The 22715-nt window shown below is 50.2% G+C and overlaps 1 protein-coding gene across 1 annotated transcript; it reads left to right on the top strand.

Moving 5' to 3' along the window:
• The first annotated feature begins 164 nt into the window (after positions 1-164).
• Positions 165-15771, top strand: ELK1 (ETS transcription factor ELK1). The gene is made up of 6 exons (XM_079764967.1): positions 165-447; positions 9159-9402; positions 11324-11773; positions 12675-13121; positions 14213-14314; positions 14399-15771. The coding sequence occupies exons 2-6, from the start codon at positions 9193-9195 to the stop codon at positions 14495-14497; spliced, it is 1308 nt and encodes a 435-aa protein (XP_079621093.1). The 5' UTR covers positions 165-447; positions 9159-9192; the 3' UTR covers positions 14498-15771.
• The last annotated feature ends 6944 nt before the right edge of the window (positions 15772-22715 follow it).

Genomic DNA, 22715 nt, shown 5'->3' on the forward strand with positions numbered 1-22715 from the left:
AATCTGCGAGGCTGGCGCCCCCCGAGCCTTGTCACTTACCCACCGATCAGTCTTGCTTGGGCCAATCAACGTGTAGCACCGAGGGGGCTGGGAACGCCCCCTTGGGCCCCGCCTTCTGCGTTCCATCAGTTCCCCTTGGGCCAATCAGGTCATAGCTTGTGGAGCAGAGCCCGCCTCCCCGCTGTGGTCAATCTATGCCGCTTGGCCAATCAGCGAGCCGCGGAACGCTCGGCTCCTCCTCCACAGGCCCACGTGAGCGGTAGGGAAGCGCAGGGGCGGCCTCTAGGTGTTGCCGCTGCCACCGCCGCCGCCGCAGCCGCCGCCACCACCACCGCCGCCGTCACCGCCGTCACCGCCGCCTCGGAAGCCGGGCCTGGGGGGCGGTGGGGCCGCGCATGGAGCCCCCGCCCCCCGGAGCTGCCGACACTGCCGCTGCCCTCCGCACAGGTGAGCCGGGGCCTGGAGGGTGGAGGGCTGGGTCCGTGACCGCACGTCTCCTTCCCGCCCCCGCGCGAGGGATGTGGCTTGGCCCGTGGCCTGCTGGTGTTCGACTCCCCACCGCCGCCACCACGGCTGGGGGACCCGCCTGTGGCATTGCCCCCTTCTTTCGCCCCTTGTAATGTATCTGACCGTGGCCTACCCCCCCCTTCCTGTTTAGTAGTGGATCGGTCTGCGTGCTTACATTTCTCCCCACCTCACTTTCCAGTGGACTCGTCCATGGTCTTGCGCGCCCCCCCCCCCCCATCCACACTCACAGGGGACCAGTCTTTGGCATTGTCCAACTGTGACAGGCGGTCCTTCTGAGTGGATTTCTCCTTTCCTCAACTTTCAGGGGCCCCGTCTGTGACCCTGTTTGTTCCATCCCTCCTGTTCCTGTAGCGAATCAATCCGTGGCGTTGGACCCCCTCCACTCCTCTTTAACGTTCAATTAACCTGTGGATTTGTATTCCTGCCCCCTCCAGTCCCCCAGTACATCTGTCCCCATGGCTCTGTCACACGCGCGCGCGCACACCATTTTCCAGGGGGTCAGTCTAAATGCTTGTATTCACATCTCCCTACTTATCAGCCGATTGCCCTGTCCTCCCTCTTGTAGAGTGACACTCCTTCGGTCCTTGGGCTTCTCCCTTCCTGTTAACAATGGGTCAGTTTAGTGCTTCATATCTCCCCATAATCAGCAGCCCAGCCCATGGCCTTGTCCCTCTCCTTTTAATCAATCCCTGTGTGATGACTCCCCCCCCCCCCTCCCCTCCACTATTGTGCAGCAGTCGATCTATTTTTCTACACCCCTTGCTCCGTAAATAAGATAAGCCTTTACACCGCCGCCACCCCACCTTTGCAATGGAGCTGTTCATTAGCCTTCCGGCTACCCATGTGCTTGCCTTCACAGCCCAGTGCTTTGCAATCCCTCCTCCAGGAGGGTCAGCCCGTGTGCTTTTATTTTCCCTCTCCTTTCCTTGTGGTGTGGATCAGTTGTGGCATTCCCTGAACCCCCCTCTCCTTCTTAATAGTGGATCAGCTTGTCTGCTTGTTGAACCCAAGTCTTTTTTACTCTGGAACACCCCCCTCATGCACACTGTTAACCATTAAGATGTTCTTCCTCGCTGTAAATGAATATATTAGTGATAATGCTAACAGGAGCCAACATTTATTGAGCACCTACTAACATTTATGAGTACCAAGCGAAGTGTTGTATCTTGATGAGCTCATTTCATCCTCACCATAACCCTGCTAGATAGGTACTGAGGAAACTTTGGCATAGGGAGGTTAAATACCTTACTCAAAGGTGACCCAGTAAGCACCAAGTTAGGGTGCCCCTCAGGACACAGGGTAGTTTTTGATGCTGCCCTTTCTGCTCATCCCATTCCATGTGAGGCCCCACTCCTTAAAAACCAAATTATTTTTTAGTGACTTCGGAGAGGAAGGGAGAGAGATATAGAAATATCAGTGATGAAAGAGAATAATTGATCGACTGCCTCCTGCACACCCCACACTGGGGATGGAGCCCAAAATCCAGGCATGTGCCCTGATCAGGAATTGAACCATGATCTCCTGGTTCATAGGTCCACGCTCAACCAATGAGCCACGCCGGGAAGGCTCCATTGCCTATTTTATCTCAGCATCCTTCCATCCCCAATCCCAGAAGCTGTGTGACCTTAGTAATTTAACCATTTTCTCTCTGCACCTGTTTCCTCCTTCGTAAAATGGGGGGGGGGGGGGTAGAACTAGACTCCACTCCAGTGTAAGTAAAGAATACCTGTGAGTTAATAATGAAGCAAGTAGCCCTGGCTGGTTTGGCTCAGTGGATAGAGCATTGGCCTGCAGACTGAAGGGTCCCGGGTTCGATTCTGGTCAGGGCACATGTCCAGGTTGTGGGCTCAATCCCCAGTGGGGGTCGTGTAGGAGGCATTCGATCAATGATTCTCATCATTGATGTTTCTGTCTCTCTCTTCCTCTCCCTTCCTCTCTCAAATGTATCTATATCTGTGTGTGTATGTATGTGTGTGTGTGTGTGTGTATATATATATATATATATATATATATATATATATATAAAATAATGAAGCAAGTAACTTCTCTGGCCTTACCTCCTACACTCCCAACTATGTTCCAGCCACACTGACCTCCTCACTTGTCCTCCAGTTCACAGTGGTCCAGCCTCAGGGCCTTTACATTGGCCATTTTTTCCTGCCCAGAACACTTTATCCCCTGGTCATGGTTCCTCTTGGGACTCTGTTCAAATGTCACCTCATCCCTGACCATCAGAACCTGCACACCTAGCAGGGCTGAGACCCCCCCCCCCCTGCTTTATTTCTTCCTTTGCCCTTTATTACCGTGGATCACACTGTATAGTTGACCAGTTTGTTGTGTTGCCTCTCCCCATTAGAAGTCCCGTGAAGGCTTACAGGTTTTGTCTGCTTAGTCCTGCTGGGTCTCCAGCACCTAAAAATATCCCTAGTATATAGTAGGTGCTTAGTACAAATTTATTGCACGAATGAGTGGGAAACATATAATTTCAGACACATCAGGGCGGGGAGCAGATGGGAATGAAGAGGGCATTTGAGAACTAGTTAAGAGGCTAGTTAGTTGGGACTGTTCATTCATCAAACACTTGACTGAGCATCTAGTAAGTACCAGGCGCTCTTCTAGGGACTGGAGATGTGGGAGGGGAAAAAATAGGCAGAAATTCCTGCTCTTGTGGAGCATACGTTTTGTTAAAAGTGGAGGAGACAGACTATATAAATAAAACAAGTAAAAATAGATAGTATTTTCGACAAGTGCTGAGGAAGAAAAATGAAGTTAGGGAAGGTAGGAATAGAGTATTAGGGTGGTTAAAAATCTTAGGCACAGGGCAGGCCTCATTTCGAAGGTGGCTCTTGAATTAAGGCCTGAAGGAGGTCAGCGAGGGAGGGAGCCATAATGTCTAGCGGAAGAGTCCCCTGGACAGAAGGCACAGCTGATGCAAAGGCCCTGAGCCGGGATTGCACCTGCCATGTGCAAGGCACACAGAGGAGGCCAGTGTAGCTGGAGCCGAGTGGAGAGAGCGATTGGAGGCGAGATCTGAGCTGTAAGGGGAGCCAGGTGGTAAATAGGTCATGGTGATACATAAGGCTGGGCTGGAGGGGTTTGGGGAGGGAGCAGGATGACACACTAGCAAATAGCTAACACTTCTTGAGTGTCTCCCATGTGCTAGCGATACTTGTATAAGCCCTTTACATATATCGCCATTTAATCTTCACAGAAGCCTTTGAGAGGAGGTGTATTTTGAGGCTAATGTACTCTGCGAATGAAATATCCCCATTTTCCAGATGCCGAAACGGACTCAGAGAGGTTGAGTAACTTACTCAAGGTCACACAGCTAGAACAGGGCCAAGGAGTGCGAGGGTGAAGACGCAGAGAGAAGAACAGCTTTGCAAGGGCAGACAGGTTATTCGGTGCCTTGGATCACAAGAGGAAGAATTAATTCTGCCTGGAAGATACTGGAACTCAATGATTGTGTGATAAAGCGTTCATCGTAGGGAAGGGAGAAGAGGACGTACAAATCCTCAGAAATGGGAACTGGGTGAACTCCCAGGATGTTCCTGATGTCGTATGCCAAGCGTGTGCCCACCTCAGAGCCTTTGTACATGCTGTTCTCTCTGCCCATCCTTCCAGGTGATCAGGCCACAAACTTAGAATCACCCTTGGTTCCTCTCTCACCCCCATCTTTTTTTTTTAAATATATTTTATTGATTTTTTACAGAGAGGAAGGGAGAGGGATAGAGAGCTAGAAACATTGATGAGAGAGAAACATCAACCAGCTGCCTCCTGCACGCCCCCTACCGGGGATGTGCCCGCAACCAATGTACATGCCCTCAACTGGAATCGAACCTGGGACCTTCCAGTCCGCAGACCGACGCTCTATCCACTGAGCCAAACCGGTTTCGGCTCTCACCCCCATCTTGCACGTCAGTAAATCCCGCTGCTGCCACCACCATCTCTCGCTTAAGACTATTGCAGTAGCCTCTTCAGCCACTGGTCAGTTCTCACAAGAGCCAGACGGATCCTGTTCACAACATCCCTATCACAGCAGTCTGATGGCTCTTGTCTCACGCAGAGTCAAAGTCCTTACAGGGCCCGAAAAAGGCTCCCTCAGTCTGGCCCCCGTCGCCCCTCTGTTCGCCTCTCCCACTGTCCCCTAACGCCCTCCCGTCCAGCCATGCCGGACTCTTCTGTCCTCCAGCCTCAGGGAGTTTCCTCCGCTCACAGAACTGCTCCCCAGGTCATCCAACCTGACTCCTTCACCTCTTTTAGGTCTCTGCTCAAATGTCACCCCCTCAGTGATGACCTTTCCCTGACTAGCCTTTAAAAAAGAACTCCTTCCCTGTTTCATTTTTCCCCCCATGGCTCTGTCATCATCTGACATTCTTGACTTGTTGATCTCGTTTCTTGTCTGTCTTCCCCACGGAAATGTCACTTTCACTAGAGCACCTGGCCTACAGTAGGCACTCAGTAAATGATGGCTGAGCCCTGACCGGTTTGGCTCGGTGGATGGAGCGTCCGCCTGCGGACTGAAGGGTCCCGGGTTTGGTTCCAGTTGGGGGCATGTGCCTTGGTTGTGGGCATATCCCCGGTGGGGGGCTGTGCAGGAGGCGGCTGATCAATGTTTCTCTCTCGTCGATGTTTCTAACTCTCTATCCCTCTCCCTTCCTCTCTGTAAAAAATCAATAAAAATTAAAAAAAATAAATGAGATGAAGAAAGGTGAACACATTCGAATAAGACAGGTTACTAGAGCTTTTAGTAGGGGTCAAGTGGGAAATGTAATCATAAACAAAACATAAAGCCCTGTGTGCTATTGAGGCTTGAAGCTGTCAGATGGCACCTACATTGATAGGTCCGGTTGCCCCTGAAAGGGAAACTGTTGAAATTGCCTGTCTTCGCCACCAGGAGTCACACTGAACTCTTAGTGCCTCTGAAACCAGCAGGCCTTCGGAATAAACTCAGCGAGAGCGCCGATGCCAGGACTCTCTAACCTGGACACTTCGTGGCGTTGTGGCTTGTATAATTGCCTAAAATTGTCTCTGCTGAATGAACTTTGAAACAGCTCCGACATAAGAGGATCATACTCGCCCTGCTGGTGTGGCTCAGTGGTTGAGCCTCGACCAGTGAACCAAGATCAATTTCCGGTCAGGACACATGCCCAGGTTGCCGGCCCGATCCCCAGTAGGGGGCGTGCAGGAGGCAGCTGATTGATGTTCCTCTCTCATCAATGTTTCTATCTCTCTATCCCTCTCCCTTAAAAAAAAAAATCAATAAAAACCTAGTTTTAAAAAAGAGGATCAGCCCTGGCTGGTTTGGCTCAGTGGATAGAGCGTCGGCCTGCGAACTGAAGGGTCCCAGGTTCGATTCCTGGTCAGGGGCACATGCCCGGGTTGCGGGCTCGATCCCCAGTGGGGGGCATGCAGGAGGCAGCTGGTCAATGATTCCCTCTCATCATTGCTGTTTCTGTCTCTCTTCCTCTCTGAAATCAATAAAAATTAAAGAGAGGATCATACTATATATTTAATTATACAGATTAAAGAATCACGCTATAAATAATAGAGGGAGGTACTTTGACACCTGATTTGGAAGGTCTTATTCTTTTTTTTTAATCTTTTTATTGATTTTTCACAGAGAGGAAGAGAGAGGGATAGAGAGTTAGAAACATTGATGATAGAGAAACATCAATCAGCTGCCTCTTGCACAACCCCTACTGGGGATGTGCCCGCAACCAAGGTACATGCCCTTGACCGGAATCGAACCTGGGATCTTTCAGTCTGCAGGCCAACGCTCTATCCACTGAGCCAAACCGGTTTCGGCAAGGAAGGTCTTATTCTTAACCCAACAATCCCAGCCTGTGAACAGTTGATTGACGAACCCTCATTCTGCAAGGAATAGGAAGCTCGTGTTTATTTCCAATTCATGCTCAGCAAAAAGAGCAGTTTTGGGGGTACAGGGAAGGTCCCGTTCTCTGCAGGACACACCGAAGGAGCAGTCATTGTGAAGGGCCACTTAGCCTAATGGTTTGAGAGCTTGGACAACTAGAACCTGACCGCCTGGGTCCAAATCCTGGCTCTGCCACCGACAGAGCTGTGTGGCCTGTAGAAGTCATTTAGACATTTTGTGCCTCGGCTTCCTCTCTATAAATTAGCAATCAGCAGAGCACCTACGTCCCGGAGTTGTGACGAGGGAGAAATGAGTCAGTACTTAGAAAAATAACAGCACAGGTCTGTGTGCCCTTATCTGAAAGCCTTGGGGCCAGATGTTTCAGAATGGCACATTTCTCAGGTTTGCACAGGGTGACAAGGTGCACATCCAAGATGTTACATAACACCCTTAGTGAGCTCCGTAATCAGCCGCATTCAGATTTCTGCAGCAAAAACGCACGAACAGTCACACTGAGGAACGATCAGTGAAGACCACACAGGGCCTGGTTTCGTGTCAGATCAGGTTTTGCTGCCAAAATGGTTACAAAGAAGCCTTCTGTTCTTAAGAGCTTTTTGGAATAGCGAATAAAATAGATGATGAACAAATCCGAAATGAATATTGGTTTAGAGCTTATCATACCCCTGGCGTATTATGTTTATTCTGCAAATAACCCTATGAACTGGGTGGTATTATTCTGATCCCTCTTTTGCCAGATGGGGAAATTGAGGCACAAAGTTAAAGGACATTCCCAGGGATCACACTGCTAACAAGTTGCAGAACCAGGCAGGCGTCCAGCCCTGGCAGTCTGGTTGTAGAGCCTGGGGGATTGTCCAAGAAGCCATGTTGCCTGATTGGAACAATGCCTGGCATGTATTAAGCACTCAATAAATGGCAGTGTAGCTGTTGCCATGAAGGAGAACACAGGGACAGGAGCAGGTCTGAGGAGTGTGGGGAGATGGACAGAGAAAAGCAGGCATTCAGTTCCAGAAAGGCTTCATGAAGGCAACCCCCCCCTTCCCCCCCCCCCCCCGGTGCCAGGACTTGAACGATGAGGAAGACTTCTAGGCAGAGGAACGGAGCCCCACATGGAGTGAGCAGCCTTCGAGGGGGGCTGGCAGAAAGAACCTCCTGGAACACTTTGATGTTTGATGTGGTCGAACATGCAAACGAGAACGTTCAGGTTAGGAACGTTCGACTAGCTTTCGATTCCTGCTGTCACAAATACATTTAGCTGCTTAATTAAAACAACACAAACGTATTCTATCACCGTTCTGTGCACCAGGAGCTCGGCACCGGTCTCAGCAGACTCAATCCAGGTGTGGGCAGCGCTGCATTCCTTTCTGGAGGCTCCAGGGGAGGGTGCATTTCCTGTTCACTCAGGTTGCTGGCAGAGTTCAGTTCCCTGAGGTGGTAGGAGTGAGGTCCCCATTTCCTTACTGGCTGTCGGCCAAGAGCCATTCCCAGCTTGAAGAGGCCACCACGTTCCACCTTCAGCTAGCACTGGCAGGTTGAGTTCCTCTCATGCTTTGAATCACTCCTGCCTCTTCTGTCAGTCTCTCTCTCTCTGAGCTGCCTTTCTCCCCCTTTCTTCTACTTTTATTAAGAGTTCATGTGGCTCTGACCGGTGTGGCTCAGTGGATAGAGCATCGGCCTGCGGACTGAAGGGTCCCAGGTTCGATTCCGGTCAAGGGCATGTACCTTGGTTGCGGGCACATCCCCAGTAGGAGGTGTGCAGGAGGCAGCTGATCGATGTTTCTAACTCTATCCCTCTCCCTTCCTCTCTGTAAAAAGTCAATAAAATATTTTTTTAAAAAGAGTTCATGTGATTAGATTGAGCTCACCCAAATAATCCAGAGTAATCTCCCCATTTTAAAATCTGGAACCTTAAATTCATCTGCAACGTTCCTTTTGACATGTAATATAATATACTCACAAGCTCCAGAGATTAGGATATGGACATCTTTGGGGGGACATTACTCTGTCTACCACAGTCTGCACTCTGGCCCCCAAAGATTCACATGTATCCCACATGCAAAATTCATTCATACTCTCCTAGTGCCTCCCAAAGTCTCATGCCATTACAGGGGTCATCCAAAGCCAGGCTGAGAGCCCTAACCAGTTTGGCTCAGTGGATAGAGCGTCGGCCTGCGGACTGGTTCGATTCCGGTCAAGGGCACGTACCTTGGTTGTGGGCACATCCCCAGTAGGGGGTGTGCAGGAGGCAGCTGGTTGATGTTTCTCTCTCATCGATGTTTCTAACTCTCTATCCCTCTCCCTTCCTCTCTGTAAAAATTCAATAAAAGATATATTTTTTTTGTAAAAAGCCAGGCTGAGGAGCTAAGAATTGAGTTTGAGGGTGTTGAGGGATTGATGGTGGGCTTTGCGGGCAGAGGTGGAAGCAAGATTGCAAGAAAAGAATCCTCCTCCTGCCCTGACCGGTTTGGCTCAGTGGATAGAGCGTCGGACTGCGGACTGAAGGGTCCCAGGTTCGATTCCAGTCAAGGGCATGTACCTTGGTTGTGGGTACATCCCCAGTAGGGGGTGTGCAGGAGGCAGCTGATCGATGTTTCTAACTCTCTATCCCACTCCCTTCCTCTCTGTAAAAAATCAATAAAATTATAAATAAATAAAAAAGAATCCTCCTCCTGCTGACGCTGACCTCTGCCCCGTCCTGTGTCCACAGCCTCTTAGCTCTGAACCATCTGCCCTCCAGGTACCCCTGGGATGGCGTGAGCACTCCCCCAGCGATGGACCCCTCTGTGACGCTGTGGCAGTTTCTGCTGCAGCTGTTGAGAGAACAAGGCAACGGCCACATTATCTCCTGGACCTCACGGGATGGCGGGGAGTTCAAGCTGGTGGATGCCGAGGAGGTGGCCCGGCTGTGGGGACTGCGCAAAAACAAGACCAACATGAATTATGACAAGCTCAGCCGGGCTTTGCGGTACTACTATGATAAGGTAAGGCCTCACGGATTAGGGCAGGGAACCCCAAATTTTCTATCGGTTATTTCATTTTTCTTAATTGCTATAGCTATCACTTTGAAACCAATATTAAACTTGATCATTTCTTACCTTATCCTCTGGTACTCTCAGACCAATGTTGGGCTTCCCCCAAACATTTTATCTCAGTTATTTTCTTGTCTTACTGCTTTGGCTAAAACCTTCAAAGTAATGCTGCCCCACTACACCCCACATAACATTTCATTTTCTTACCTTATTCCTATAGCAGAACTTTTGAAAATAGTATTAATAACTTTTTCTCATCCTGTGCTTTGGAAACCCTGAACAAGTCCTAGATTCCTCCAGTTATTTCATAATCTGCTGTTGTTCCAGAATAAGAATTGCAGAAGATTCTTATTCCTAGAATCAAAACCTCCATGACGGTATCATGCTAAGCTTTCCCTACCTCATCCTCTGAGACCCTTAACATTTTCGTCAATTATTTCCTTTTCTTCTATTATTCCTTTAGCTAAAGCCTCCCAAACAACATGTATAATGCCAGCCCCACACCCCATCCTCTTGTGTTTTCAGAGCAACACTGGTCTACCCCAATGTTTATATCAATTATTTTATCATCTTATTCTTGTAGCGAAAATTTGAAACTTTCTTCCTCCTCTCACGCCAGCGCTGGATTTGCCCTTTCCCCCAGCATCTATACCAGTTACTTAATTTTCTTTCGTTACCTGAAACTTCCAAAACAATATTAACGAGAAACACAAACCCACCCTGACCAGCATTAAGATGTCCCCAGGGTACCGCAGTGCCCCCAGAACAGCCCTGGACCTATGCCGCACACAGGTCATTTATTCCATTTTCATATTTTATTTCTTCAGCTCAAACCTCCAAAACAGTATTAATAATGAGGTTACCTCACTGTGCTCTGAGATCCTCTAGCTCTGTCTTGAAATATCCCAAACATGCTCTGGGACCCACCTAAGCCAGCCTTGAGATTCTCCCCAAAGTAATGTCAACATCTCAATGTTCTTGTCTAGTTGCTCTCAGTTACTTCATTTCCTAACTGCCGTAGCTTAAACCTCCACAAAGGTTTTAAGAATGTGGCTCCTAGAAAAAAAAAAAAAAAGAATGTGGCTCCTCACCCTGTCCTCCCTAGTGACCTTGTCCTGTTCCACTCCTGTGTCAATAGCTTTAAAGAATCCTCTATTTTAGTAATTCATCACCACATTCTTCTACATTAATGGAGTCTCTTCCAACATTTATATCAGTTACTTCATTTTCCTGTCTTACGACATTAGCTAGACTCCAAAACTGTGTCCTGGGCAGCCACCCCCAAGGTGTGACCCTGTTAACCCAAGACACGCCTGGTTCCTGGAGCCGGGAGGAAACTCTGCTTCTGCACCTACTCCCCTATGTGGGCCCCATCATGGAAAGGAGCAACCAAGTGTGAGGGGGTGTCTGAGATGCGGGGAGGGGAATCAGACTGATGGAGATGAAGAGTGACAGAGGGAGACTTAGAGGGGGTTGGATGGGGGAGATACAGAGAGGAGACAGGGAAAGGGGAGAGGGCAGTTAACTAAAGAATTGTGGAGGGGAGACTACAGAAGGGGGAGAAACGGGGGGAAGTACAGAAAGGGGAATCGGGATGGGGAAGAAAGAGGGAAAAGAACTGAAGGAGGAGAAGGGGAGAGCCCCCAAATTGAGAGAGAGGGGTGAGATGTGAAATAGGCTGGGAGGGGGAACATACGGACAGACAGACACAGAGGCGGCGTGGTGTATATGGAAAAAGACAGGAGAAGGACAACAGGGGAAAAAGGCACCAGGAGACACCCCCCCGCCACCCACCCACCCATCCCAATCCACACTCCCCTTCCACCCTGGCCCTTTCTTCTAAGGCCCCCTATCCTGTCTCCTCCCTTCCCAGAACATCATCCGCAAAGTGAGTGGCCAGAAGTTCGTCTACAAGTTTGTGTCCTATCCCGAGGTCGCAGGGTGCTCCACTGAGGACTGTCCGCCCCAGCCTGAGGTGTCTGTCACCTCCACTGTGGCCAATGTGGCCCCCGCCGCTGCACATGCCGTCCCCGGGGACACTGCCTCCGGGAAGCCAGGCACACCCAAGGGTGCGGGAATGGCAGGCCCAGGCGCCTTGGCTCGAAGCAGCCGGAACGAGTACATGCGCTCAGGCCTCTATTCCACCTTCACCATCCAGTCCCTGCAGCCACAGCTCCAGCTGCCCCTGCATCCGAGGTCCATCTCAGTGCTTTCCAACGCCGCCCCCGCAGGAGCCGCAGCGCCCCCCTCGGGGAGCAGGAGCACCAGTCCAAGCCCCTTGGAGGCCTGCCTAGAGGCGGAGGAAGCTGGCCTGCCTCTGCAGGTAAGGGCTGGAAGATGGAAAGTCAGTAGGAGGAGGGATGTACCGTTTCCTGAGGAGGAGGGGTAAGAGAAGGGACTTAAACGTTCTATTAAAGGAGCTGTGGTTGGAGGAGGGACACGGAAGGCCCCGTGGAGAAAGGGGAGGTGAGCTACGCTAGTACCGAGAAGGAAGGAGATGGAGTAAGCCACAGCTAGTAGTACACCCGCCTTGTATTAGGTGTGTAGAGCTTCTCATATTTGCTTAATGCAGTGGTTCTTTCACTTCAGCACTCCCACAATCAGCTGAAGGGCTTTTTAACCCGCAGGTTGCTGGGGTGCACCCCCAGTGTTTCTGATTATATGGGGCTGGGGATGGGCCCAAGAATTTGCATTTTTATTTATTTATTTGTATTGATTTCCGAGAGGAAGGGAGAGGGAGCGATAGAAACGTCAATGATGAGCATCATTGATTGGCTGCCTCCTACACGCCCCCCTTCCTCCCCCACCCCCCCCCCCCCAAGGGATGGCTGCAAGTGGGGCATGTGCCCTTGACTGGGAATCGAACCATCACATTGTGGTTCTTAGATCCAGGCTCAACCACTGAGCCATGCTGGCTGGGCTCGAATTTGCATTGTTAACTAGCTTCCAGATGCTGCAGATGCTGCAGATGCTGCTGGCCCTTTAAAGAAAAGGTTTTGAGAACTCCTGCTTTCCTGACTTAGGGCAGTGTCCCTGGGAGTCCAGCCCTGGCCCCAGAGAGGAGGAGCTGCCCCCCAAAAAGGCCCTGCTTCCTTGGCGAAGGCCTAGCCCTGCAGGAGGGGCCGCGCCTGGTGCAGCTGTGCCCCCAGGACCAAGCCCCCCTTTCCAAGGGGAGTCACTGCTTCGCTACCCCAGCAATCCCTACCGCCTCCCTCCTCCCCCAGGTCATTCTGACCCCGCCTGAGACCCTGAACCTTAAATCGGAAGAAGCGAACGTGGAGCCCTGCTTGGGTCGGCCACTGCCCCCTGAAGTGAAAGTGGAAGAGCCCGAGGAAGAGCTCCCCGCCGCAGCCAGTGGGGAGGCGGGGTACGCACCGGAAGCCCCGAGGGCCGGGCGGGAAGTCCCTCCTGCGGAGGGCGTGTCCGCCCGGCATCCTGCGGTTGTCATGGAGACTGCAGGGCCCGCGGGCGGCCTCGGGGCTTCCACAGCTCCCTGCACGGAGATCGCCCAGCCTCAGAAGGGCCGCAAGCCCCGGGACCTGGAGCTCCCCATCAGCCCTAGCCTGCTAGGGGGGCCGGGGCCCGAACGGACTCCAGGATCGGCCACTGGCTCCGGTCTGCAGGCACCGGGGCCAGTGCTGACGCCATCCCTGCTGCCTACGCACACATTGGTGAGTGCCTGCGCAGGGGCGGGGCTGGCTCCCGGGGCGCACCCATTGGCTAATGCCTGCAGAGGGGCGGGGGCTGGCTCCCGGGGCGCACCCATTGGCTAATGCCTGCAGAGGGGCGGGGGCTGGCTCCCGGGGCGCACCCATTGGCTAATGCCTGCAGAGGGGCGGGGGCTGGCTCCTGGGGAGCACCCATTGGCTAATGCCTGCAGAGGGGCGTGGGCTGGCTCCCGGGGCGCACCCATTGGCTAATGTCTGCAGAGGGGCGGGGGCTGGCTCTCGGGACCAAGGGGATTGGTGGAGAGGCAGTAGACTGACCCCCACGGGGTTATCTATGGGGTGAGCGGGGAGGGTGACCCCTTCGAGGGCAACTGGTTGCGGGGACAGGGCTTGATTGAAAGAAGGGCAAGAGCGAGACTCCAAGGCTGAGGGCTCTGGGTCAGAATGAAGGGCAGGTGAGGGGAGTTTTGTGGGCGGATCCAAGGCCTGAGAGGCCTCGTGTAGCAACTGTTTCCAAGAGGCATGAGGAGCCCGAGTGGGGCTCTTTGGGGCTGGGATTTGCTTAGCGGGCTTCCTGTGAGGTATAAAGGGGGGACAGAGGAATTGGAGGTTGAACCTGAGCCATGATGACTTGTGAGGTTTGAAAGCCACAAGTGAGGCTGGCGCGGGCTTTCAGGAGTTGAAGGGTCATCCATGTCAAGTTGAAGACATGTCACAGGCATGGCCTTAGTAGTTACAGTTTAGGCCAGCGGTTGGCAAACTCATTAGTGAACAGAGCCAAATACCAACAGTACAACGATTGAAATTTCTTTGGAGAGCCACATTTTTTACACTTAAACTTCTTCTAATGCCACTTCTTCAAAATAGACTCTCCCAGGCCATGGTACTTTGTGGAAGAGCCACACTCAAGGGGCCAAAGAGCCGCATGTGGCTCGCGAGCCGCAGTTTGCCGACCACGGGTCTAGGCCTGTGCACTCGGCGTGCGTGATCTCGGAAGGCTGAGTAGGCTCTCTGGTGGGACTGGAACCAAGTTACTTCCATTGTCCCACCTGCCCTCTCTGCTCACTTGAGCTCCAACCACCCCTTCCCCACAGACCCCGGTGCTGCTGACGCCCAGCTCGCTGCCCCCCAGCATTCACTTCTGGAGCACCCTGAGTCCCATTGCACCCCGTAGCCCGGCCAAGCTCTCCTTCCAGGTAGGCTCCTCCCCCCATCTCAGGGCGGGCGAGAGAACCTAGCCCCGGCCCCCACCCATGACCTCTCCCTGTTTCTGTTCCCAGTTTCCATCCAGTGGCAGCGCCCAGGTGCACATCCCCTCCATCAGCGTGGATGGCCTCTCCACCCCCGTGGTGCTCTCCCCAGGGCCCCAGAAGCCATGACTACCACCGCCACCACCCCTCGCTGGGGTGACTTATGCCCTGAACTTCTCTGCAGCCAGCCGTCTCAAGGAGAAACATAGTTCAGCTGACAGACTTGTGCCGAGGTCACGGCGGGGTGGGGATTCTAAGGAAGGAAGAAGGATCTCTCAATAACTCTTCCACAGAAAACATACAGTTTCTCTCTGCTTGGTCAGCCCCCCAGTGGCCGCCCTTACACGTCTCCTACCGCAGTGGTGGGGGCGGTTTATTTATTTATTTTTTGAAGGCCACTGGGAGGAGCCTGGCTCAACCTTTTTTGGGGGCGGGGAGTGGTGAGGACATCTCCCCCAGCTCCACATTTCCCCCCTCCCCAAGATGAGACAATCAGGGTCTGGCTTGAGAAGGCCCTTTCTTTATTTATTTCTCAGCCTGCCCTTGGGAAGCTGAGGGGGCCCTGTCTCCTTTTTGGGGTGTGGGTGGAAGAGCTAGCTCGTGGCGGTTTCTTCTTTCTAGCTATCCCCAAGGGTCCCGGAAGAACCTGTGCCCCTAAATGGTTTGAGGGGTCTTGATCAAGTCAGACTCACACCCTTGGGTGAGGGATTCTCACCCCCACCCCCAGCCTCTTTCTCAGCCTGTCATTTGTCGGCCACCTTTTTGGCTGGGGGCGAACGCCCTTTTCTTCTGTCCCTGAGAAGCCATTCCTGTGTCTGCCAAATTCCTGGGGTCCTGCCTCTTACCTCCCAATGGAGGGTTTTTTTGTGGGAGTGGTCCCCGTCTGGGGGACCCCTCCAGCCAGTACTCCAGGTCTTCCTGTCCCCCACCCTCTGCCATTTTGATAGTATAATCTATTTTTAAACTGGGCTTTTAGACAGGGAGAGGGGGAATCTCTTCCTATATCGGAGATGGGGTGGGTGGGAAGGAAGGGATTTGGGGGGGGAATCTTCCTGCCACCCCCAAGTGTTTATTTTTGATATCACGTGTATTTTCAGCTCCCTCCCTCCCAGCCCCCCAATTTCCTGCGGGCGGGTACAAAGGACCCTTTAAGTGTCCCTGGAGTTGGGAGGGAGGAACAGGAGGGCATAAAGCCTGTCCTGTCTGAATTCCAGGCTGAAGAGGGTGGGTTCAGAGGACTCCTGGGCTCACCGCCTGTCAGCACTGGCCCAGCCCAGGCCTGGGGACCTGGGGGGTGGTGATTTGGGGGACAGTGCTACACCTGTCTCCACTGTTTGTTTTACTTCCCCGCAAATGGATCTTTTTTTTTTTTCTAAGAGTACCAGAGAATGGGGAATTGTTCCTGTAAATATATATTTTTAAAGGTGATGCTGGAGGCTGCTTGCATTTTTTCCCTCGGGGGACCGAGTGTGACAAGCATTATATGTATAAAAGGCAGTGATGGTGTGAGATTGATTGTGAGAGAGAAGAACAGTAGCCAGGTGTGAAAAAAAAAAACACCAGAAAGCTGTGATTGTATGTATGTGTGTGTGTGAAACCGTGTGTGAGAGAGTGGAAGTTATAACCACAAACTTGACATTGTGTCTGTGTGAGAATTGTGTCTTTGTGTCAGGAAATCACCGTAAAAATGAATGAGTGGTTAAGGTACTGTATAAGACACTGGTGGTGTGTGTGAAGTAACGTTTATGAGAAGGTAGTGGGGACTGCAGACCGGACCAGTCACTGTTTGACAAGATGAGCAAGACAAATTGAGTGGTCAAAACAAGGTGTGAGTGCCCTAGCTGGTTTGGCTCAGTGGATAGAGCATCATCCTGCAGACTGAAGGGTCTCAGGTTCGATTCCGGTCAAGAGCACATGCCCGGGTTGCAGGCTTGACCCCCAGTAGGGGGCATGCAGGAGGCAGCCAATCAATGATTCTCTCTCATCCTTGATGTTTCTATCTCTTGCTTCCTCTCACTTCCTCTCTGAAATCAAAAATATATATATAAAAATAAAAAAAGTGTGAGAGCCTGTGAGTATAAAAGTGTGGTAGAGCTTGCCAGGGACTGTGCGCAGGTGAAAAACTTCATTGTATGTCAGCAGGTGGCTCAGTGTCAGGAGATGGATTGTGTGTGAAGCTGTTCATGCAAGGCTGTCGTATCGGCTAAAATTATGGGAGCGCATGTGTGAGAAGTTGATTGTATGAGAAAATGGCTGTGAGGCTAAATGGGTGTCTGAGACAAAATACGAGAATGCGTGATTATATGTATGAAAACTGTTCATGTGAGACTAGCAAAGACAGAGGAACTGGAAAAATATCTGTGATTGGGAGAGTATGAGAGGCTGAGATCATGTGTGTGCGTGTGTATGCGTGTGCGCTTGCACGCATGAACGTAAAACTAGTTGCAAATTAATTGACAATTAACTACTCCAGTCTAGCCCACAGGTTCAGGGACTGAGAAAATGATGGGACTAAGTGTGTCTGAAATGGTACAAGAGGCCACATAACTGTAAGAGAGGATAAGGAACAAGTCAGAAAGAAAATTGAGCAGTCGTGTGAGAGTATGTGGGTCTGTGAAACACATTTCATAGAAGAGTGTAAGTCACAGACTATATTTTTGTGAAAAACTGAGAATACGGGACACTGAGAGACCATGTGATTGGTATGTAAAAGAAACCAGCAAAGCCCTGGCCAGTTGACTCGGTGGTTAGAGTGTTGGCCCACAGACTGAAGGGTCACGGGTTCATTCCCAATCAAAGGCAAATACCTCAGTTGCAGGTTCTCCAGCCCTGGCAGGTGTGTGTGCCAACCAATCGATGTATCTCTCTCACATCAATGTTTCTCTCTCTCCCCGCCCCCTTCTTCCCCTCTTCCACTCTCTAGAAAATCAATGGGAAAAGATATCTTCAGGTGAGGATTTAAAACAAAGATTTTAAAAAAGAAACCAGCAAAGCTATAGTTAGGTTTGAATGTATATGATAAGCTGACTGATGAAAATGATGGTGTAAATGGCTGACACAGGCCATGAGAGACTGCGTCTAAGGCTTATTGAGAGCCTCGTACCAATTGTGAATTAGTGACCACAGATGTCAGAAACTGACGGAGGGAAAGCGATCCTGACACTGAATGGGTGACTGGGGCAGAGTCTGAGGAGCCGATTGCATGGGTATGTGTAAACCTTTGCAAGAGACTTTCTTAAAGGCTGTTCATCAAACACTGGTATGTTGGAAGCTGCTTGAGAAGAAATGTGAGGCAAGGCGACAGACAATGTCTGAGATACTGTGTGATTATGTATGTGTGTGAGACTCTGAGCTATAATCAGAGACTGTGGGGCCGTGAGTGTGAAGAGGTAGGAGAGAGGTTGAGTTTGTGTGTGTGAAGAAACTTCATGAGAAGCCAGTGGTGGCTATAAATCAGTGACTATTTGTGTATGTGTGAAAATGACGACCTACGTGGTTGAAACATCAATAGTTGTGACTCTGTTACATGTGGAGAACTGACTGGTGTGAGGAAATATTGGTCATATTGGCCAAATGAGACAGGCTGTAAGGCATGACCATAGCCCTGACCGGTTGCTCAATGGTTAGAGCGTCAGCCCATGCACTGAAAGGTCCCAGGTTCGATTCCCAGTCAAGGGTACATACCTGGGTTGCAGGTTCGATCTCTGGCCCGGTCAGGTTGCTTGTGGAAAGCAACCAATCAATGTGTCTCTCTCACATCGACGTTTCTCTCTCTCCCCCCGCCCCGCCCTCACTCTCTCTAAAAATCACTGGAGCCCTGCTGGCATGGCTCAGTAGTTGAGCATCGACCTATGAACCAGGAGGTCATGGTTCCATTCCCAGTCACAGCACATGCCCAAGTTACGGGCTCTATCCGCAGTGTGGGGCGTACTGGAGGCAGTGGATCAATGATTCTCTCTCATCATTGATGTTTCTCTCTCTCTCCCTCTGCCTTCCTCTCTGCAATCAATAAAGATATATTTAAAGACATCAATGGAAAAAATATTCTCCAGTGAGAATTAACAACAACAAAAAGACATGATCATGTGTATGAATTGTTAGTAGGAGACGGTCATAAAACTGGGAATCAGTGACAGAGAAAATTACTCCTTGCGTGAGGGACTGAGAGAATGTCTGAGAAGCCGTGTGATCCAGTATGCATGTGAGCCTGTTTCTAAGAGACTACAGGAGAGGCCATAAATCCAGGACTGTGTGTGTGACTGTGTCTAAAAATAGTAAGGGAAAATGACAGACTGCATGAGAGAACACGGACCAAACGTGCCAGGCTTATGGGAAAGTCCTCTCTTGCTTGTCCTCATTCTCCAAAAGCCCCTCCTCCTCAGCCCCAGGCTCCATTTCCCCTCAGTTCTCCAAAACTTGAAATGCTGGACTTCCCCCGGGACTTGGCCTGGGTTCCCTTCCCTCTTCTCAGGAACTCTGGTCCAATCCGGGCCCTGGGGACAGTATTTATCCCCCATCCCCCCTTAATGCCCACATTTTTCTCTCTAACCCAGTCTCTTCCTCTTAGCACTTCACAGAATCTCTAAAGTTTTGTTTCATTTATTTCTGCATTCAGCAAAAATGTTTATTGAGCCCTGCAGACACAGCAGTTAGCATGGGAGACAAAAATCCCTACCCTTGCCTTAGCCGATTGGCTCAGTAGTTAGAGCAGTCGGCCTGCAGGCTGAAGGGTCACAGGTTCAATTCTGGTCAAGGGCACGTACCTCAGTTGCAGGCTCCTACCGTGCCAATCGATGTGTGTCTCTCACTTCGATGTTTCTGTCTTTCCCTCTCTCTTCCACTCCCTCTAAAAATCAATGGAAAAATATCTTCGGGTGAGGATTAAATAATAAAAATCCCTACCTTTGTGGAGCTGGTATTCGAGTGAGGGCCACAAACAGAAAACAGAAACATACATCATACAAGGTAGCAGTGCAATAATTACCGGAGACAAGACTTTTTCTCACTCTTTGTTTAAATAAGAAATCTGCAGTCATTTTATTGCCCAGACATACAGGGAGAGATGAAAGCGCCGATGAGCCCCCTCCACAGGGAGTCCTGTGAGTGTTTACACAGCTTAGAAACAAAGGGAATATCAGTTATAACATTATTACCAGGGCAACGGGTGCTTAGATAAAGCAGAAGTACAGGTTTCTTGAATTTGTTTTCACAGGATAACAGCGCTGCTGTCTGAAGTCTTGGAATACTAACAAGCCCTCTTTGTTCAAAGCACACTTTCTGAGACAGGCTTATGTTCCAAGGAACAGAGTACATCTCAAAGTCAACACACCTTATCGCCCATAAAACAAGATTAATGTTCTTGAGAAAGTTCTGTTTTAACGTTAACCCTGACCAAATCAACTTCTTTTACTTTGTTTTAAGTTGTGGGATGGCATTTCTCCCTCTGAATGCAGGAGACATGGCCTTGCTACCCTTCTTAGACACCTTATTGTTACTTTATTCTTTTTTTTTAAATTACTTTATTGATTAAGATATCACATATTTGTCCTCATCCCCCCATTCCCATCCCACACCCCTCCCCATGCATGCCCCCACCCCCCTGTTGTCCTTAACCATTGGTTAGGCTCATATGCTTGCACACAGTCCTTTGGTTGATCTCTCCCCCTTACCCCCACCCTCCCCTACCCTCCCTCTGAGGCCCGACAGTCCGGTCGATGCCCCCTTGTTTCTGGGTCTGTTCTTGTTCATCAGTCTATGTTGTTCATTATTTCCCCTAGATGAGCGAGATCATGTGCTATTAGAAATACACTTATAAGAACCGAAAATGAGACAAGCAATAATGGTTATGGTGACAGGCAAATGAATCAGTCTGTAGTGAGTTTCTTTCTGGGCCAACAGTTCTTTTGAGACCCAATTTCAATGTCCAAAAGTTCCTTATGTGTACATGTCAGCACTGACATTACAGTTCTGGATGGTGGACAAATGGTGGTAATGCAGGTCCGACTCTCTCTGGTTTGGTCCTGGGCAACCTGCAGTGATGCACAGCTGCTGACTGCTAGTATGGCAAGGCGACGTCAGTGTCTTCCATCTCTGGACTACTTCTCTTCTGTCTTCATGGCTGGAGTAGTCCTGTCGATTCCTCTCTGTTGCTGGAATCCACATGGTCTCGGAGTTGTTTTCTGAAAATATACAAACATATTCTCGACCAAAAGTTAATAAAGGAATATTTTCTATAAATTTGACTTGGGATCCTATTTCATTTTTTGCCCAAATGATTTTCCTCTGGCTTGTTTTGACACCTTGTGTGTTTTTCATGGGCGTCATTATTGTTACTTTAAAAGATTCTTGTTTTTTGCCCTAACTGGTGTGGCTCAGTGGATAGAGTGTCAGCCTGCGGACTGAAGGGTCCTGGGTTTGATTCCGGTCAAGGGCATGTACCTCTGTTGCAGGCTTCTCCCTAGCCCAGGCCCTGGTCAGAGCACGTGCAGGAGGCAACCAATCGATGTGTTTCTCTCACATCAATATTTCTCTCTTTCCCTCTCTCTTCCACTCTCTCTGAAAATCAATGGAAAGATAGCCTCAGATGAGGATTTTTTTAAAAAAAAATTTTTTTAATGCACGTTCTTGACTCCAGACCTACAGAATCAGAAACCGGTGCAGCCTAGCAATCCATGATTTCATCAACCTTCTGGATGATTCTGATGCACACTAAGGTTTGAGAGCCACTGGGTTAGAGAGTGACCGGGATGCCATATACAAAGGGTACCTGGGGAAAGCCTCTGTGAGGGAGGCGGCATTTATTATGTGCCTTCTTTCAGAGTATAAGCCCCTTGCAGTCCAGGATTTGGGGCTGTCATTCTCTGCTACATCCAATGCCAAGAACAGCATCTGATACCCAATAGGTGCCCAGTAAATGTTGGATAAATGTATTTAACAAACAGATCATCTGCTATATGCCAGGCACTGTGTTAAGGACTTGAAAAAACCTTAGCGCCCAATCTTCGCAACAAACCCTATGATGTAGGCTCAAGGGGGGGGGGGGTGTCACGTATCCAAGTTGCTCTGCTGGAACATGACCAGGCCGGTTCCCTTCCGAGCACCCCCTCCGCAGCCCCTGAAGGTGTCCCCAGCTGGGCCCCTGGGACTGGATATCTCCAATTCACTCCTGAATCCTCCCCACACTCTTGTCACTTCCCCTTCTCACTTCCCTTGTGCTGAACTCCCTTCCCCATGCTGACCACAGGGGACCTCTCTTTCAGGAAAGAGGAGGGTGGGTTAAGTCAGGGTGTAGAATGAAGCAATGATCTCAATGCCCACCGCACCCCGTGAAGAGGGACAACCTGAGCATGCCAGTCATTTCACCCTTGTTCACCGGTGCCATGAGGTTGATCCTGTCATGGTAGAAAGGATGCATTTTACAGGACTCAGCCCAGCCGAGTGGCGCAGTGGTTGAGCATCGACCTATGAACCAGAAGGTCACAGTTCGATTCCAGTCAAGGGCACATGGCCGGGTTTCGGGCTTGATCCCTAGTAGGGGGTGTGCAGGAGGTAGCCGATCAATGATTCTCTCATCATTGATGTTTCTCTCTCCCTCTCCCTTCCTCTCTGAAATCAATGAAAAGATATTTTTTTAAAAAAAGATGCCCTAACTGGTTTGGCTCAGTGGATAGAGCGTCGGCCTGTGGACTGAAGGGTCCCAGGTTCGATTCCGGTCAAGGGCATGTACCTTGGTTGCGGGCAGATACCCAGTAGGAGGTGTGCAGGAGGCAGCTGATCGATGTTTCTAACTCTCTATCCCTCTCCCTTCCTCTCTGTAAAAAAATCAATAAAATATATTTTTTTTAAAAAAGAAGAAGGAAAGAAAGAGAGAGAGAGAGAGAGAGAAAGCAAGAAAGAAAGAAAGCAAGAAAAGAAAGAAAGAAAGAAAGAAAAAGAAAGAAAGGAAAGAAGAAAGAAAGAAAGAAAGAAAGAAAGAAAGAAAGAAAGAAAGAAAGAAAGAAAGAAAGAAAGAAAGAAAGAAAGAGAAAGAAACGGGCTCACAGAGGTTCCAGTGACTTGCCCAAGGTTACACAACTAGGAAGTTGGTCTTGCTCCAAAGTCCAATGCTCCATTTCCCTTCACTAGAATTTGTTCAAAGAGCATTCATTGAGTGCTGAAGGGTTGATAGGTGGGGCATGGGGTGTGGGGATACAGTGATAACAAAACTGGACTGAGATTGAGATCAGAAGTAAGGAGAGGTGAGTAGAGGAAGGTGGCTCGTAGACAGAGGTGACAAGGGAGAGGTGGGAGCTAAAAAGTCCTCCCCCCCCCCCCACTGCTGCTCTTTGCCCTCCCAGTTCCCCTGCCC

Source organism: Cnephaeus nilssonii (assembly GCF_951640355.1).
Source record: "Cnephaeus nilssonii genome assembly, chromosome: X".
NCBI lineage: Eukaryota > Metazoa > Chordata > Mammalia > Chiroptera > Vespertilionidae > Cnephaeus > Cnephaeus nilssonii.